Source organism: Pseudopodoces humilis, chromosome 5 (assembly GCF_049639895.1).
Source record: "Pseudopodoces humilis isolate 2021_Gansu_Grassland_sample_001 chromosome 5, ASM4963989v1, whole genome shotgun sequence".
Taxonomy (NCBI): domain Eukaryota; kingdom Metazoa; phylum Chordata; class Aves; order Passeriformes; family Paridae; genus Pseudopodoces; species Pseudopodoces humilis.
The window spans coordinates 45,082,398-45,100,076 of record NC_142204.1 but is presented as its reverse complement, the minus strand read 5'-3'; the positions used below and the strand labels follow the sequence as shown (position 1 = coordinate 45,100,076).

Genomic DNA, 17,679 nt, shown 5'->3' with positions numbered 1-17,679 from the left:
GGTGCTCATGCACCTTGGCTGCTGATCATGCATGAGGATGTCAGATGGGATGGCATTGCCCTCTCTGAGATCACAGTGTCACAATCCAAGTAATTCCTCTCTTGCTCAGTAGAGCTGTGTGACGTACAGGATGTGATGGCTGGCCTGTAGCTTATTTCCACTGATTGCAACGTCAGTAGGGGGAAGCTGGGTACCTGACCTCACTGTTTCTAGATTTTTCTAAGGCTAGGGTTTTGAGGGATAGGAGGGAGAAAAAATGTATATTTTTGAATGAAAAATGTTGTCCACTGTGAGCACTGGCTACCTTGACTGCGTTTTGGTGAGCCTTACACACTGACAACTCAAGATTATGATGATATTTCCATTTGATATTAATGCAGGCACTCAAGGTCAGTATACAAATTATTTTCTGCAAAAATCTCTGAGAATCTTCATTAAGAGCATATTTGTCTGCAATGTATGTAAATATTGAATTTTCACAGAATTTTCACAAATTAGAAACCTGCAGTCCCTTTTCTCAGATGTTTTCATTATTGTCTAACAATATCAATAATTAACTGCAAAGTACCCACATCGAGAAACAAAATCATGAATATGCACTTGGCAGGTTTATTCTTAAACCGTCTGCCTGAAAAGCAACCGACCATTCCAGTATTTCCCATCTCTTATATGAATAGTAATCAAAGAATTTTCTTTATTGTGGCAGATAAAGAGAAACACAGTGGACAAAACAGTTTATGCTTGGAACAAAGAAAAGCGATAGAAGGGTTGGAGACCTGCAGTCGGGTGGTTCACTCTCAGATGTGGAGGCTGGCCAAATTTCCCCGGTGGCCTGGCCTTTCTGCCATGGTTCCACATCAGCAACCTAGCCCAACAAGTGTCAGCATGAATTCAAATAGCAGAATTGATTGCTAGGAATGATTTATGCCTGTCTGCCTCTCCTTGGGTGGGGAAGGTTTCTTTAAATTTTGCCCTGCCATTTTGAGCTGGCTTCAGACATTTCCCAATTTATTGGAAGTCTCTGCTTTTCAGATGCGGTTCTTTTCACCAATAATTTTATTCTATGACATTTTACTTTACTAGCTTGTAAAGCCAGTTTACCATGAAAGTTTAAAGGAACATGGCTTTCTTAAAGAATCTATCTATCAGCAGTAACAAGAAAGCTACTCTCAAGTCCTACATGATGTGGAGTTTGAAATAGGAGCCCCCTTGGCTTTAAATTCAAGGGGAAAAATACACTTTTCTTCAACTGAGCCATTCTAAAACATAACCTTTTCAGCAAATAAGCCAAGAGGAAGCCTTTGAATCCCGTACACCTGAGCTGTTAGAACACACAAGACTTGGTTGAAATTTGCACTTCACTACAATTTATTGATCCAGTTGCAAGCTTATGCTGTTGCTCCCTGCCTGCCTCCTATTTAAAGAACAAACAAAAATTTTACAAGCTGATGTTGCAGTATGATGTCGCAACATCATATTTTTGTTTCTGTGAGAATAGACTAGAATAGAATAAAATATTTACAGTTGGAAGCGACCTACTATGATCATCTAATCCAACTGCCTGACAGCTTCAGGGCTGACCAAAAATTTAAGCATGTTGTTAAGGGCATTGCTCAAATGCCTCCTAAACGTGGACAGGCATGGGGTATGTGACACCTCTTTAGGAAGCTTGTTCCCCTGTGCGACCAAAATCTCAGTACCGGGACCTCCTGTGGTGCAGCTTTGCACTATTGCAGTGTGTCCTGTGACTGCATAGAAGGAGATCAACACCGCCCTCTTCTCTTTCTCAGGAGCTGTAGAGACCAAGGAGGTTGGTGCCCATCCTCCTTTTCTCCAAACTAGACAAACACAGACTACTAGACTGCTTCTCATAGAACATTTCTTCCAGCACTTTCACTAGCTTTGCTGCCATCCTGCAACACATGCAAGTACCTCCACATCCTTTCCAAATGCTGGTGCCCTGAACTGCATGCAGGTACCCCGGGTGAGGCTGCACCAGCTCTGAATGCAGCAGGATAATCATGTCCCTTGACAGGCTGGTGAAGCTGTGTTTGATGCACCCCAGGATGGGGTTTGCCCTCTTGGCACGATGCTGACTCACACTGAGCCTGCTGTCAGCCAGCACGCCCAGATCCGCTTCAGCTGCGCTGCTTGCCAGCCGCTCCTCTCCCAGGCTATACTTGTGCACAGTGCAGATATTTTATATTTTATCACAGTTTCTTGCCTCCTGCTGAAGAAACTGGCCAAAGTTAGTGTAAACAAACTCTTCAATGCAGGGGTCATGGCAAGATGACAAATATGACATCTTAAAATCTGTGAGGTTTAATTAAGAAATTCAGCTGAAGAGCATTTCAGTGTTGTTGATTTTGGTGAAATGTCTTTGTTTGCCCAGGAACTTTGTTTTTACAAACACTATGCTATTTTTATAACTTATTAAAAGCATTTCTAGATAGTCTACTCTTAATAATTTTATTATAAGCACATATGGAATTTACGTCTCCCTTTATAAAATAATCCTCTGTATTTAATCTGTATATTGCCATCAGGAATTCATGTGCACCTAACACTTCTTTTCTGATAAATAATCTAAAAATTAAGGGGCCTTATTTCTTCTTTCAGTGGCATCCATCTTTTTATGTTATGAAATGTCATATAAATTGCAAAAAAAAAACCCTCATTTTTAAAAGGGCTTTTTCTTCCTAAGACAAAACAAAGATGACATTGCCCTTGTCTTGATATCCCCCCATGTGCCATGATTAAAGTATTTTCATTGTGTAGGCCATAAACTTTATTTTAAAGCATGTCTATTTTAATTTATGTCCCATTATAATTCATTGTCTAAATTCTCAGCATAGATGTGTAATAATTATTTTTACAACAGCAATATCTACAAGGCCCTATTTGCTTTGGGGCTCTGTGGTGCTTGATACTCTACAACCAAAAATACTTGCCTTGCCTATGCATTTTTTTTCCCAAATACATCAGTATAGTAGATTGCAATATTCTTTTCAGTGTTTTAAGTAAGTTGTTCATGTTGCTTTTAAGATTATCAAAAGCCTGTCAGGTAATATCATTTCATATTACAGTAAAATTCTGTTTTTCTGAGCAGAAAGAATTACTCTGTTCCTGATAATTAAAGGTCTTTTGTGCTCTGTATGCTAAACTGCACCATCTGATGTCAGTGCAAGGCAACTGAAAGCAGCAAGAACTGCCCACATGTATCCAAAGGCCAGTTTTTTTTCATGAAGAGTTAACACAAGAGATTCTTCAAAATATGTTTGTATTTCAGTGATATTTGTGGTATTGCAAGGCAGTGGTGCAACGTATTCAGTGGCCAGTCAACAGCACAGCCTTGGCTACCAGCACTGCATAAGTTCACTGATGTATTTTTCAGCCATTTGAGCCTTAATAACCTAAAGTTTATTTGCTGCATTCTTTTTTAGCAGAAAAATTATAAAGGATGTGAATTAAAGGATTATTATCAACAAATAAACTTTAGAAAGAAGTAACTTATTTCTGTGTCAGCACAGCAAGCCATCACTCAGTAAAAAACTGAAGTAATCCTACATGAATAAATAGTCTTTAAAAGAGGAATAAAAGCAGGAGAGAGAGAAACAAAAGGGAAGAAAGTCACAATTATGTTTCATCAGATTTCTTTTCTATGTGTCTATACGTAGTTTCTTTTGTGTTCATTGTGTATAGCTAGAAGTTTACAGCTGCATTCTTGATGCTCAATAAAAATTGTTGCTAAGCCTTCCTAAAAGCTACAGGGAACTTTCTGGTACAAAAGCGTCTGATGAACTTTTGAATAGCAGGTAAGGCCCCATTTCTTGCATTGTTTTATCAAATGAGTGGTTCCTCTGCATTAATTTTCTTCTTCTTGGAAAAAAAGATCTAGGAAGTTGCCATGTTCCAGAGGCAGGATGAAGTTAATGTATCTGTTGTTTTGTCAGCCCATACGACTGAGAAAATCTAAATACATGTGAGCTTGTCAAAAGTGTTTTTTAAATATTTAGTCCTGTAAAACTCTGGAATGAATTTTTGAAAGTACTGTTATGCCAAAAGAATTGCCAATATTCCTGTGCTGGAGTAAAGCCATGAAAATCAATGGAGAACAACAGTGTCAAATTAGTTTCAAGACAGCATAAGAGAAAAATGGAAAAATAATGAAAGCAACTCTCCAAGTTCTGCTTCCAAAGAGGGGGAACCTTTTCTATTTCTTCAAGACAAAATTGAAACAAATGCACAGTAAGAATTTAATATTAAAGCAGAGCCAGTCTGTTGTACACTCATTAAAAAAGCAAGTGCAGGTGTGTTTAGGGATCACTCTAACCTTAGCACTTTGTGTGTACGGCACCCCAGCAGGACATCGGCTTGTGCTGGATGTGTGGCAGACCCAGGAACTCACCAGGGTATCAGCCAAAGACCTGGCTCAGTGCTCTGATGCTGGGTTTAATGTCTCTGCAGTTTTGCAGTGTGCAGTGCTGGCACACTCCTGCCCAGGGCCAAACTCAGCTTACCAGATCGACTGGGGGGCAATGGGCTGTCACTGCTCCTCTCTGCAGCATCGTAGGAGCCAGCCCAGGGTCCTGGTGCTGGTGGACATGCTGGCAGAAGGGAGCTCCCTTGCTGGGGTGAGGAGTGCTGTGGCACATGGGGTGCAGGCTCCTGGTGCCAGCAGTGCTGTCAGAAGCAGGGCGGTGAGACCCAGCCAGCTGCCTGCCCTGCTGCAGCCATCTGTCCTGCTCCTGCACAGCTGGAGCGGCCAGGAGTTACTCCTCCATGCTGGGAGAGATATAGGACTTGCTGTGCTACCTTAAATTGAATTTAAAAATTGAAAAAAATAAAGTCTGCCTTGGGCTTAACTGCATGCCTTAAATGGAGAATTTTAATAATGGGCCAACAGCAGCAGTTTGAAGTATCTTACTGAGGAAAAGGTCACTGTGCCCATAAGTTATCCCAGCATTTGATCAGTGGACTCTTTTCCAAAGACTTTAAGTCTCATTATTCACTGCTTATAAAGTCACTTGAGATATAATAAGTCTTTTTATAGTAATGAAAGAACTCCCACAATTAGCCAGAAGGCAGCCATCTATCTTTTTAAACTACTCAGTTCAGAGGAGACCAGGAGCTTCAGTCGTCTGCATGTGGATGAATTGTTATGACAGTGATAAGTGTAACATTCATGTGGCAATGCCAGCAGTGACTGAGTTCATGGAAGGGTGGTTGTTTGTTTTTTTTTAACAAGTGAAAGAGAAACTTTTCTGTTAGTGAAATATAGAGTATGATTCCCTAAAAGGAAAAATGACTACACATTATTTAGGGTCCTAAAATCTGCCATTCAGCCTCTTTCATTATTCTTTGGGAACTGCAGATGATTAAAGAATGTCATTAATTTGATGACCTAAAACTTTAATGGCAATTACCTTTTGAAGAGCCTCTTCTCTGAGGAAAGTACATACCCTGTAAGAGAAATTGGAGAGTGAGCTTGTGGTGGAGCAGAGACACCATGAAGTTCACAGGAGACTGTAACATTCCATGTAAAGGCTTAGAGATAAAAAGTGTTCTTTCTGAGTGCACACACTGGCCTTTGATTGTATTTTTCCCCATCATCAAAGGATTGCTGCATGTGGTGGATCTCTTGAGAGATTTATTTAATGCCCTATCCTCAAATAGAGAAAGTTTGCAATGATTAATGTAATAAATGATGTTCTAATTGAATCAAGAAGTAACACAACGTATTTTATGCATGCCACAGCTAGTTTAGTCTTTATTGCCCTCAGGCAGAATCTTAATATCATCAGAAAAACTGTTTGTCAATATTAAAAGCAATTTGCATAGTAAATATACCCCAGCCTTGCTACATTACCATCTGGGTTAGTTGAGCATTCATGTTGGTACCAGGCGGTGCTGGTGAAGGCAGACCTCATGAGTGTTCAGCTCTCCAGCTGTCACTCTGGGAGGATGGCGAGTGCCAGCCTTCCCAGCCTGCTGGGAGGGGACAGGTTCAGTGAGAGGGCAGTGGGAGGCCTTTGTAGAGAAGTGTTCAGGAAAGGAAAGATGGAAGGTTCTGGAATCAGCAGGCGTGAGGGTCCTAAGGAGTAAAGAAGGGCCTGCACTGAAAAAAAAAAGGCAGAGTGAGAAGGGCCGACAGCCTAAGAGAGAGAACAGATGCAGCAAAGCAAGGGAAGGAGGAATGAGGCTGGAAATACAAGCTAGACAATCATGCAAGAATGATGGTGATTGCAACTAGTCACAGGTCTGCTGGGCAGATTGAGGGAGTTGGAAAAAGACAGCAGCAGCTGATCACAAATACGTGTCTACCAGCAGTTGTCTCCAGGCAGCTCACTCTGAAACTGATGCATTAATTCTTGAATTTAATTTGGTGATTTCATTTCACTCACAAGACAAATAAAGATAACACAAACCAAGAGAATTGCAGATAATAGTATGTTCTCTCTTTCAAAACGGAAGTGAATCTTTTCTGAGCTCTTGCTGTACTTTTTGAGCTGGACTTTCTGAGCTGTTCTGATGTTGTTGGCCATCAGCATTAAAGAACTTGAAAGACTCTTTGCGAGATGTGCATTGCTCTAAAACACAGTGATGGTTTAGAGGAAATGTTCTCCAGTTACACCGACTGCCAAGCCTCATGTTATGAAGTGCAGAAATTTTGCATTTTGCCTACAAATTAAAGCTGCTGAGTAATGATTTAAAACTTGTTGGAGCAGGGATAGTTATCCTGGAGATGTGAATTGTAGCATCCAAGTGGTTTTTAAGAGATGTCCCAAGGTGAGGGCCCAGAACCACACAATCTTTAGGGATGGAAATGTCCCAATGTTAAAGATACTGAAATGCTCACAGGCATTTGTAGTGAATGATCACTGTGCCTCGCCCAGCCAGCTAGAAGCAGGCACACATCTAAAACACAATCCATTTCCTATACTCAACACCATAAAAGCAATTAGGCAGTCAATACATTTGGGATTCAAAACCCCAAACTTTCTCCCAAGTTGGGGGGAATCTTCAGTGATGGCTTTGCTTACAACAGACTTGAATGTTTTTTTAAAACATGGAGCATGATTCTGAGCACAGAATTTTGGAAGATGCTTCTAGCAGTGGTTTTGTTTTATTTAGAGGTGGCTGGGTAGAGAAGGGAAAATCATGAAGAAAAAAGATACTGAGTTTCTATTTGTTGCAGAACCAAAGTTTCACAAGCACAAGGTATTAGTTACCTTGCTCACTAGTTTGCTGTATTAAGTGCAGATGTGATGAGAACTGTTTGTACATTTGCCTGGGACATTTTTTCTATTCCAGTTTAAAACATATTCTGAATTTCCTAGGACGGCTTGTTAGGCAATACTTCCAGGCAGTGTCTAGTTCTTTGCTGGAGTCTTTCCAAAATATGTCATGTCCTTCATAGAGAGAAGTTCTCTCAGAACCTCAGACCTGCCCACAGATGCACTGATCTCGGTGAGCAACTCTGACAAAATGAAGCATCATCTTGACATCAGCTGAAAGGAGGGTGTTTTTTTTCTGACAACTGCTGTTTAAGTGATCAAAATTGCCAAGAAGTCACTGGGTTGTCTCCCTCTGAGAGGAAATTTTACAGAGTGGAAATAGGTATATTTTTTTGTTTTCCTAGTTTTTGTAACATTTATTTTGTCTTGCTCAGAAAAAGGCTTATCCATATGCTTTCCAGCCATGGTAGATTTCTGCTAATCACTGGGAAATAGAAGTTATGTGCTGGTTACACATGGAGATGCACAGAAAGCTGGAGTACTGGGTATTACCTGAGTCTACCCAGTATTGTTGAACCAGCTGCACAAACCAGCTATCAAACAGCACAAACCTCAGCTCTACAGGTAATAGAAATGTAATTCTTGTTATAAGCCTGTAGTTCAGCTTGAGGGAAGCAGCCAGAGCCTGCACATTCAGCAGCTTGTGTAGCTTTTAGGAAGGATGACAAGATTTCACAGTCAGGGCGGCAAAGGATCAAATTGGAACAAGAGTTGCTTAACTCATCTGGCCAAGGAAGAAAAAATGTCATTAAGCAGCATAATAAAAGTTGTCCCTTTACTGAACTTGCATGAACTCTGACCTAGATAGTGGTATTGGATAATGGCTGAATTTGCTATCTTTCAGATTAACCTGCTGAAGAAATGTGACTTAGTACTAAACTGTAACCTAAAATGTCAGTGTGTCAAATGCCCTTTCTGTAGAAGAGCTATCACATTTGTGTTAGGAGAAGACTCACAGTGTCCTCTCCAGCATGTGTGTCACTGGGAGCTCACATGCAGCCTGTCCTGCCCAGGAAGCCTCACAGCTCTTGGCTCTCAGCAGCAGGTTTTCTGGAGTTTTTTGTATGCCAAAAGCTGTAAGTCTGGGAGGAAGCAGATATGTTTTTGTCCTTTTTTCCCTGTTGCCTGCGTTTAGGAAGGGCTCAAATTCCTGTCCTAAAGAAGGACTGTGGACAAACTTGAGGACAGTGTTTGATCTTTGTGCCAGTCTGCTGTCCAAGGATGCACCCAGGGAATGGTAGCCTGGGTGTATTTAGGGTGAGAGATTGAAGGTGAAGAGACTGCTGTGATGAGAGCAGATTTAACACCTGTCAGGTCAGGAGCATCTTCTGCATGGGTGTTGAAATCTCCTAGGACAGTGAGCCTTGTGTGAACCCCATCATCATGTCAGACAGCATCTCTGTCATTTAGCTAGGAGAGCTGTGTGTCTAGACATCTCTGCTCTTGCAGAACACTTCAGTTATTCTTCCCATGGCCTTTACTAAATAAATGAAGTACCTTAAAAGATTTTACTTCAGCAGAGCTAATCTTAAACTTGCATATGCCAGAATTTGCTTAGGATGGGAGCTTTTCTCAAGACTTGCTAAAGCAACATCTTTTGTGATGATTACATTCACATGACTATACATACTTTTTTCTTTTCTTTTTTTTTCAGCTATTTTCCTTTTTCTCTTTATATGGAAAAAGTAAAGACTACAGGAAACATCAATATTTCTGGCTCTCTTGTTTCAAAAATTCTGCCCAGCATTAAATGGTCAAGAGCAGAAAAGTGTTAGAAGGCAGACAAGGCAGTTTAAATTTTCAGGCAGTTAAATCCTGGAAGCAGTCTTCGTTAAAGACTTCTTCACCTTTTCTTTTCACACACACATAACATGAAGAAAATGTAACCATTTGTCCATATATTTTAAATGTTGACAAATTTGTAGTCACTGTTTTGTTATTTAGTCCTGTCCTTACTCCTCTGCTGCCCACCTCTGTGTGTGTGGGAATAAGGCTGTGTGCACTGGTGCTGGCATTAGAAGTGGCAGCTGGCCACTGTCAGTTGATGTTTGCATGAAAGACAAAGCCCATTTCCTTGTTTATTTTCTGATGCTGATAAAGTTCTGCATGTGGCTGGGTTTAGAGCAAGAATCCAAAGGGGATGGCAAGGATCCAGGCAGTGGCCTCTAGTCACTCTGGGGGAGATGTTGACAAGTGGCCCAGACTTTGAAGTGTGTCCAATAGCTGGGGACAGGGGGAGAGAGTGTTCATTAAGAAAAAAGCTTAATCAAAGAGGGCAGGATGATGGTTTACATGAGAAAAGATATATTCTTTACTTAACATTCACAATTTACTTGTGGATTAATTAGCCCATCTGCTACAACAAATGTATTCTCTTGTCTTTGTGCTGACTGTTAAAAGTGACTGATTTCTCTATCCACTTAAAATAGTACCCTGGATTCCACTGAAAGTAACCTTTCAAAGGCAAGGAATTTATTTAATCATTCACTAAGAACCTGTAAATGGCTTGCTGTAAGTTAGTGCTCAGCTGTCTTTGACTCCCAGGGTAACTATATGTGAGTGTTAAGTTGGGGTATAATGCAGGAGGAAGGAAATCCTTAAAGAAGCTGCATGATGAGTGCTTCCAACCCCATCTCTTGTACTGGCTTTAGGTTTTTTTAAAAATTCTCTTCTCAGCCCCAAGTGGGCAGGACAGCTGTCAGCATAGAGTAATTCAGCTATAGATTTTCTTTTAAGAAAGGAGACATTTGTAAATTAGGTGACCTTTATGTAGATCGACAAAGTGTGTTGATGAACTTCAAGTGACAATTTAAACAAGTATTGGGTCCAATGTACTTGTGTTTCATAAGAAACCAAATAAAGGAGAGAACGTATTTAAAGTCATCAAGTTAAATATACATTTAAATGAAAATAGAGGTCAGCCATAGGTTCCAAGGATAAATGAAAATGTGTATCTTTTGTGATTTTTCACATTCATGTGATTTTAAAATATTATTATTCTTTAGAAATAAAATTTGCATGTAAATGGCATTATTGTGAATTTATGTCTACTTCCTCAGAATAAGTGATAAGTATTGACTGATACGAATAGACAGAGCTTCTGGTTTTAAAAAAAATAAAAGGGTTTTGTATGTTATCCAAACATCTTTTAGATTTGTTGATGTGATAAAATGGTTATCTTGTAACAAAATCCAGGTAGTTCAGCAGGGATATAGCACAGGATTGTGTGTTTTATGCTTGAATAGAGGAAAAAAATTGATACATTGCTATATGGTATTTATTCCCAAGCATTTACCTTTAGGAGAAACACCATATACTTTTATCTTAAGATTTAAAAGTATCAAAAGGAACTGGGGAGTCAGGAAAATAATTCTTCTATTCTTAGGGCCTTAGGAATGAGAGTCCCTCAGATAGCCTATAGGACACTCTTGTTACAAAAACAAAAACTGAAAAATTGTGTCTTTGATAGATCTGAGTTAGAAACAAGAATGAAGCAGAGACTGGAACTGAAGCATGGATAGAAGACCCAGGCTTAATTGCCTCCATCAGATGGGGCTGAATTTGAACACTCCGGCAGTGTGGCTTGTGTTATCAGAGAGGGTTTGCAGAAACTCTCTCCTTGGGGAAATTTCTTTTTCTTATAACTTAGTTTGTTCTTTGACTGCTCTGGCTCTTCCTCTTAGATACAACTGATATTTTTCCATGTAAATTAGATTGAAATTAGGTTATAATTTTATAGATGCTAGTTTTAATGGTAAAATTATTACATTAAATCTTAATATTTTTGGCTTCAGTTATCAGACAGACCACAGATATGCATTGAGCTTAGATGACCAACCTAGCTGCCTTTTGAATTACCTGGTCACAGTCTAGGCTGCAGTATGGTACTTTCAGGTGTCCAGGCATTCAGCATAATGAGTTTTGAGCTTTTATATGTATAGAAATATGTTCAAAATTTGCAGCCTTCTCGTCACTGCATACAGCATTGCTGTATATAGCCTAGCTAGAAAGATCATCTGGTATTTCCATTGGTGGCTACATCACAGTGCAGTTATTTTGCATGTCCTTGTGAATGACATGGGTGGGAAAATGGCGATTCTTTGGAAGTCAGGAAAGATGATGCTACCTTTCACTTGTGCACATACTCTGGAAACGTACTGAGTTGATATATACATTATATTAATGTGTGTATATATATGTATATATAAATAATGTATATATCAATATCAATTTATATATCAATATAAATTAATGGTCAGCAGTATCCTATGCACATAAATATGATGGGACTATGGTTGCACAGGTTGCTTCAAAATATTACTGAAGGCTGCTGAGTTACTGAGGTTCTTTTGAGTTTGCTCCTTTGTTCCTGTTTGCCTTTGTCCTTTTTGACAAGAAATTTCCAAGAATTTCTTGAATGAAGGAGTGATGTGGCAAAGAAATTTTCATTTCAACCAATATTTGCTAACATTGGGGAAAAGTAATTTATGCTGTCAGTCCCATTTCTGGGGAGGGTTTAGATTTAGTTCATTAAGTTTTATGAAGTTTTATGAGTCATTGTCTATACAAAGAAGATAATTTGAGCAGGACCTTGCAGCAGAATCCTATTTCTGATTCGCCGGCAGTGTAGAAGTTTTCCCAAGAATATTAATTTTAATCAATTAATTTAATGGTTTTGGTACCATCAGATAGTCACATTTCTTACTAGAAAACCTTTCTACCCCAGCACAGGTTCATCTCATTTCCACAGTAGCTCACAGCAGTAAGGTCCTGTGTAGCAGTCAGCAGTGGTCCCAGGGCTCTGGAAACAGCAGAATGGTTTTTTCTGTGGAAGGATGTTGCACAGCCCTGTGTTCAAGGGCTTAGCTACTGACTGACATTGGCCAATCAGCCTTCACATTTTGTAGTGGGCTGATGCTTGCAAATCTTGCCCCAAACACCTGAATTCGTATAAATTTAGCATAATCAAACTTTGCGGTTACATTTTTAATACCCTAAGGCCTCATCTAGACCAGGAAGAATTTGCTGCTTTGCCTGTAGCAGAGGGAAACCTTGGCACAGTCTTTTAGTTTTGCCAAGCTATGCTACATTTGCAATGTAATTTTCTCTGGTTGATTATTTGTCTGTTCGTAGCAAATTATTTCTTGAGTTAGTTCCCTTTCCTTGAAAGAGCAGCAGCTGACTGTGCTAGTCAAATCTTCCTATCTTTAGTCTTAATGGTTGTGTAATAGCCATAGGAGATAAGTGACAAAACATTGAAAATTTGCCTTGTTTCTTTTAAGACATCAGATACATGTTTATTGACATCTGCATTAATAACTGTGCCAGAAATCCTTTAAAACAATTGCATGCCACAGAAAATGCTTAAATTTAAATGTAAAGGCACCCCTCCTATTTTAGCTGTATTTTATAATGTTTAATAAAACAGGATAAGATAAATAATTTTAAATTACTTTCTAAATATTGTCATTTCTTTGCTGTGTTTGGATTCCATTGGGTGGGACAGTTATGTAAGAGTTTAAACCATTTCTAATTTCTAGCAAAGATTAAAGAACTTATTTCTTCTCCCAGCTGTATATTCGTTCCTGCATGGATACTAAAATATGCTCATCAATGTCATTAAGTGGCTTGATCTACTGCACAAATAATTCATCCCCTTATATTTTACCCCCATGTTTTTATGCTGCCTTTTCTCTCACCTTTGCTGTATTCTTGTTTTTCTCTAGGTCAATGGGAAGGACCTCTCCAAGGCCACTCATGAAGAAGCGGTGGAAGCTTTCCGCAATGCCAAGGAGCCCATTGTAGTTCAGGTTTTACGACGAGCCCCAGCTACCAAAGCTCACAGCAGCTCTCAGGATGTTCGCTTTATGGATGCCAGCACTCAGACTGACATCACTTTTGAGCATATTATGGCTCTGGCCAAGCTAAGGCCCTCCACACCACCAGTTCCTGATATCTGCCCTTTTCTACTTTCAGATAGGTATGGTTTATCTTTTTCTGCTGTTTACCTGTGGGATTGAGGCGTTGCAGTGATGGTCTTCTAGCCTTCCCCCAGAAAAGTCTCGGGAACATTTAAAAGAAATAAATAAAACATGTTGTTGATAACCACTATCACATTCAGGCTTCAGTGACAGCTTTCCTAAACTCTGCTTGTAGATCAGGGCTACAGGAAGGAATCTCAGCCATGCTTACTTTGTGTTTAATTGTCTATTCATCCAAAGCTAAGCCCTAGTTGAGAAGAAAAACACTTCTGTGTTCCAAACCAAGAAGGCTTCTTCAGACCTGGAAAGAGCTTGTCTTGTTTTCTTCCAAATTTTATACCAAAAAAAAAAAAAATCAAGTGATTTAATATAAAGGCCCCCTTACCAAAAGCAAAACAATACCAAAAATATACAGATCAAAAAGTACTATTTCAGCTGTTATATGGCAAAAATATATGAATTAAATTATCTCTTTGGAACTGAATTGGATGCAAACACCAGCAGGTGGTGCTTATACATAAGTAGGGTGTAGGGTTCTTGCTCTTTTGACTCCAGCTCATAAATAACACCATGTAATGGTTGACCACAGGTGGCCCTACAGATCCTCTGTAGCCTGCAAAACTATAATAGCCCTAGAGCTTTTTCGCTGATTTGCTTGCATGTTGGGTGTCTCTGCAAGATTGAATTAATGCAGGACATGCCACTTTTGACTTTGATGTGGGTCCATTTTTGGAAGTTCTAGGTTAGATGTATTTGGCTTACTGTTGAGTGCTGCACAGCAAGGAAAAGGATATATGTATTTCTGAATTTTTAGTGGTATTTCTAAACTGTGATTAAGTGATTGAAGTCCCTATGCCCTCAGGATGGGGAAGAGTTTTCAGCCTCTGCTAAGATAGATCCACACAGGATACTGCATGGCTGGGATCCAGCCTTGGGTCTAAAGATGTTGTAAAGACCTAATCCTTTGTGTTCCAAAGCCATTTAATAGTACAGTTTACTGACATTTGTAACTGTGCAGCTGCTCAAGTGCACTTCACTGTGTTGTTACCACTTTAGCACAGGAGGATAATGCAAGTTATTTTATGCAATTCTTGAACAGTTTGTGAGCCTGTTATGGCCTGTAGATTGTTCAAGACTATGACCAGGTGAGTTGCCCCCAGCCATGACACAGTGCCTGAATCTGGAGTTAGGTAACTTAATGAGTGTAAGGAATCAAAAAATGTCACAGTGAAGTAGTTTGGCCCAAACTAGACCCTTCTAAGAAATCACCCTGTGTAAATCTGCCTAAAGATGATCCTAGAAAAATGAAATCAGCCAGAGCACGAGCTTTTGCAAAGAAAACAGTATGTGCTGCTTCTTGGTAATGTTCCTTTCAGGCTGTCAGGCCATTCAGAGTAGCACTCCTGAGATGAGAAAATCTTGAAATGAGGCTGGGTTGCCAGCAGAATGGGGTGGGGGAAGGAGAGGTGACAGTGGTGGGGGGGATGAGGTGGGCTTATCACCTTTTAATTTTAAAAGAACATATTGTCTCATCTACTGTATTGTACTGCTTTGTTCCACATAGCTGCCATTCTCTTCACCCGGTGGAGCATGAATTTTATGAAGGTAATGAGTATCTTTCCAGCCTGCCTGCTGATGCAGATAGAGCAGAGGACTTTGAGTATGAGGTAAGATCATGGGCACACTCCACCCTCTCTTTCTGTTATTACAGATATGGCATTTACATACCTGATAGCAGGCTCCTCTGAGAGATTGAAGAGTGGGAATACTTCTTAAAAATCATTACAAAAGGCCATTTTGTGTTATACATGTGTGATGTCACGCGATTTACTGGGGTTTGGCTAAAGATGTCAAATTTGAAAGCAGAATTATGCAGTGGGTAACTACATACAAGTCTAGGAGGCTTTTTAAGCATGTTCTGTCTTTGTGCACTGGAGACTGCAACTCAAATGTTTCTCTTTAGTAGATTTAACACTTTAAATCAGGCTTTTCCACAATTACAAAAGGTTACTGGAAGCTTGCTTGCTTTCTCCCTCCTGCCTCAAATTTTAAGAATGAATTGTCCTTGTATTTCATGTCTTAGAAATCAGTCTTCTAGATATTTGGGTATGTGCTTGAGTGTTTGTAAGACCACGCTTCAAATTGGAAAATGAATATGGTTTTTATTATGTGCTCTTTGATATTTGACATTGTAAGTATTGCAAAGATAAGAGACTGTGCTCTGTACCACAAATCTCTCTTTACTGCTAATGTATTGCACTGTCTGGTGACAAGGGTGGATGTGTCTCTGAGTCACTTGAAAATCATTATGTGAAACTTCCCAAAATGATAACATGTGATTAGTGATGCTGCTCTTCATTAGATTTTAATTTCAATATCTAAATAGTCTACTTGTCAGTCAGTCATTAGCTTTTCATGTTTTCCACTGTCATCTAGTAACAAAATATTTATAGGGACAGGCATAAGAAGCAGATGGTTCTTTTTATAATTAAACAGTGCTGAGTCTTTTCATAAGTTCAAGTTACTGTATTTTATATAAGAATGATTATAAATAATTAAAAATCTTTAACACAAGATTAAAAACATCCTATCCTCCTGTTTACCTTAAGGAACCTTTTTAAAGGTTTCATGTAACTGGATATGGCATTTGGAAATTAAATGAAAGGCAAAGGCTTTGGCAAATATGCAGTGAGTTCCCTTTTATTGTGTCTTTAGCATCTAAGACACTCAACTGCAAGTTCAGCCCATTGCTCCTCTAGCAGACAGGGGAATCTGAAAAATCAAATAACATCTACTTAGTGAATCTCATCAGAGCAAGCAAACTTTTATTTGAACTCCTCAAAAAATCATTGCTAGGGGTAAATGAAATGATTATTTCTTCCCAGTTGGATTTTGGTGTGGTATCTCACAGCATAAGAGTCTAAACTTTAAGTTCTATTTTGACTCCCCCTGTGTAATATAATATTAAATTTCTCTGTCAGGTGTGTTTGTTCATGATACTTGTTCCTGAAATGTAATAGAAACTATTTTTTCTGGAAATAATTAAATTAATTAGTAATGTAAGCATCCAGAAAGAGTTTTTTTGGTTTTTTTTTTACATGCTAAAATAATGGTAAAATAATTTTCATCACTTAATAAGAATATCAGTGACAATTTTTAAAGAGTCTACCTGGTGCAATCAAGTCCTCTTTGTGGCCATTATTTATCCCTAAAAATGGCTGGCATAAATATTGTGACAACAGTAAAATTTTGAGCAGGTCCTCAGTTGCCTGTATTCTCTGCTAATCACACCATCATAGTCATTAATTTGCTGTCAGCTGTGATTCAGTTGCCCAAGGCATATTCACTATGACTGAAATGAAGTGTTTCATGTGAAATTTAAATGGGAAAGAAACTGTCTAGACGCCTCTGAGAAGAATGTTTTCTATGAAATATGTAAGTTTATAGGAGGAACACGAACATCTCACAGCCTTTAATTAGCAGAGTTCTAAATATGAAAGACATTCCCAAAGTTTAAGCCCATATGGTAATATTATGGTTTAGGTTACTCACTGGTTGTATTATCTGCTGTTTCAGATCCTTGTGAGACATTATTAAGCTCCCTTGCAATAACCAGTGAACTGGAAAAACTGAGAGCATTGTCCTCAGAGTTATATCTCCATCCCAGAAAAGAGCCACAGTGTCAAAAGGGACTTCTCAGCTCTCAGCAGACTTCTCAGCAGGACAGGGAGTGGAGTAGAAGCTATGCTCCAACACTGTCACTGTCCCTACAGCAGTATTGTCTTAGGCATACTCTGCTGTGGCCACTCAATTCCTCTGCAGAGGGACTTACTGTGAAACAGATCTGGGAACTAATCCAATTTTTATTTTAAAATAGAATTTTAGAGGTGTTGCTGCCTGATCTAATTTCCAGCATAGCTCCACAAGTTCCTCTGTTCTGGCAGCAGAAGAGAAAGGAAGGAAAAAAATGCTCAAGTATTTGGGAAGAGAAAAACTGACAAAATATGAAAAAAAATTATCACTGTCCATCTGATGCCAAAAGAATTTTTGCATTTATATGTTCTTCATATATTTGTGGCTCTGTAGACTATTATTGTATAGACATATAGTCCCTAACTAACTCCAGCATTTTTCCTATCCTGATAGACAGAAAGACAAAACAAATTCCAAAGACCCTATCCTAATCTTGCTTCTTCTGGGAACCAAGGACAAGCTACAGTCCCAAGACCTTCCTATAAACAACTAGAAGAAGGGGGCTCCAGAAGAGGTTGAACCAAGTCAGGGAATTAATTCATCTTGGCAATATGCTAATTTACCAAGCTTATAAAACTATGTTTTCACCCTATATGATGTGAGCATTTTTCCTCAGTTTCCTCTGGAGGCCACCAATTAAAGACCAG

At 39.2% G+C, this 17,679-nt stretch overlaps 1 protein-coding gene across 2 annotated transcripts in view; it reads left to right on the top strand.

Moving 5' to 3' along the window:
* PDZRN4 (PDZ domain containing ring finger 4) overlaps positions 1 to 17,679 on the top strand; it is a 227,827-nt gene that overhangs the window by 174,635 nt on the left and 35,513 nt on the right. For both annotated transcript variants that reach the window (XM_005519282.3, XM_088055204.1), the window contains 2 exons: positions 13,025 to 13,278; positions 14,844 to 14,946. In XM_005519282.3, the coding sequence (XP_005519339.2) occupies positions 13,025 to 13,278; positions 14,844 to 14,946 (357 nt within the window). The remainder of the gene's footprint in view (positions 1 to 13,024; positions 13,279 to 14,843; positions 14,947 to 17,679) is intronic.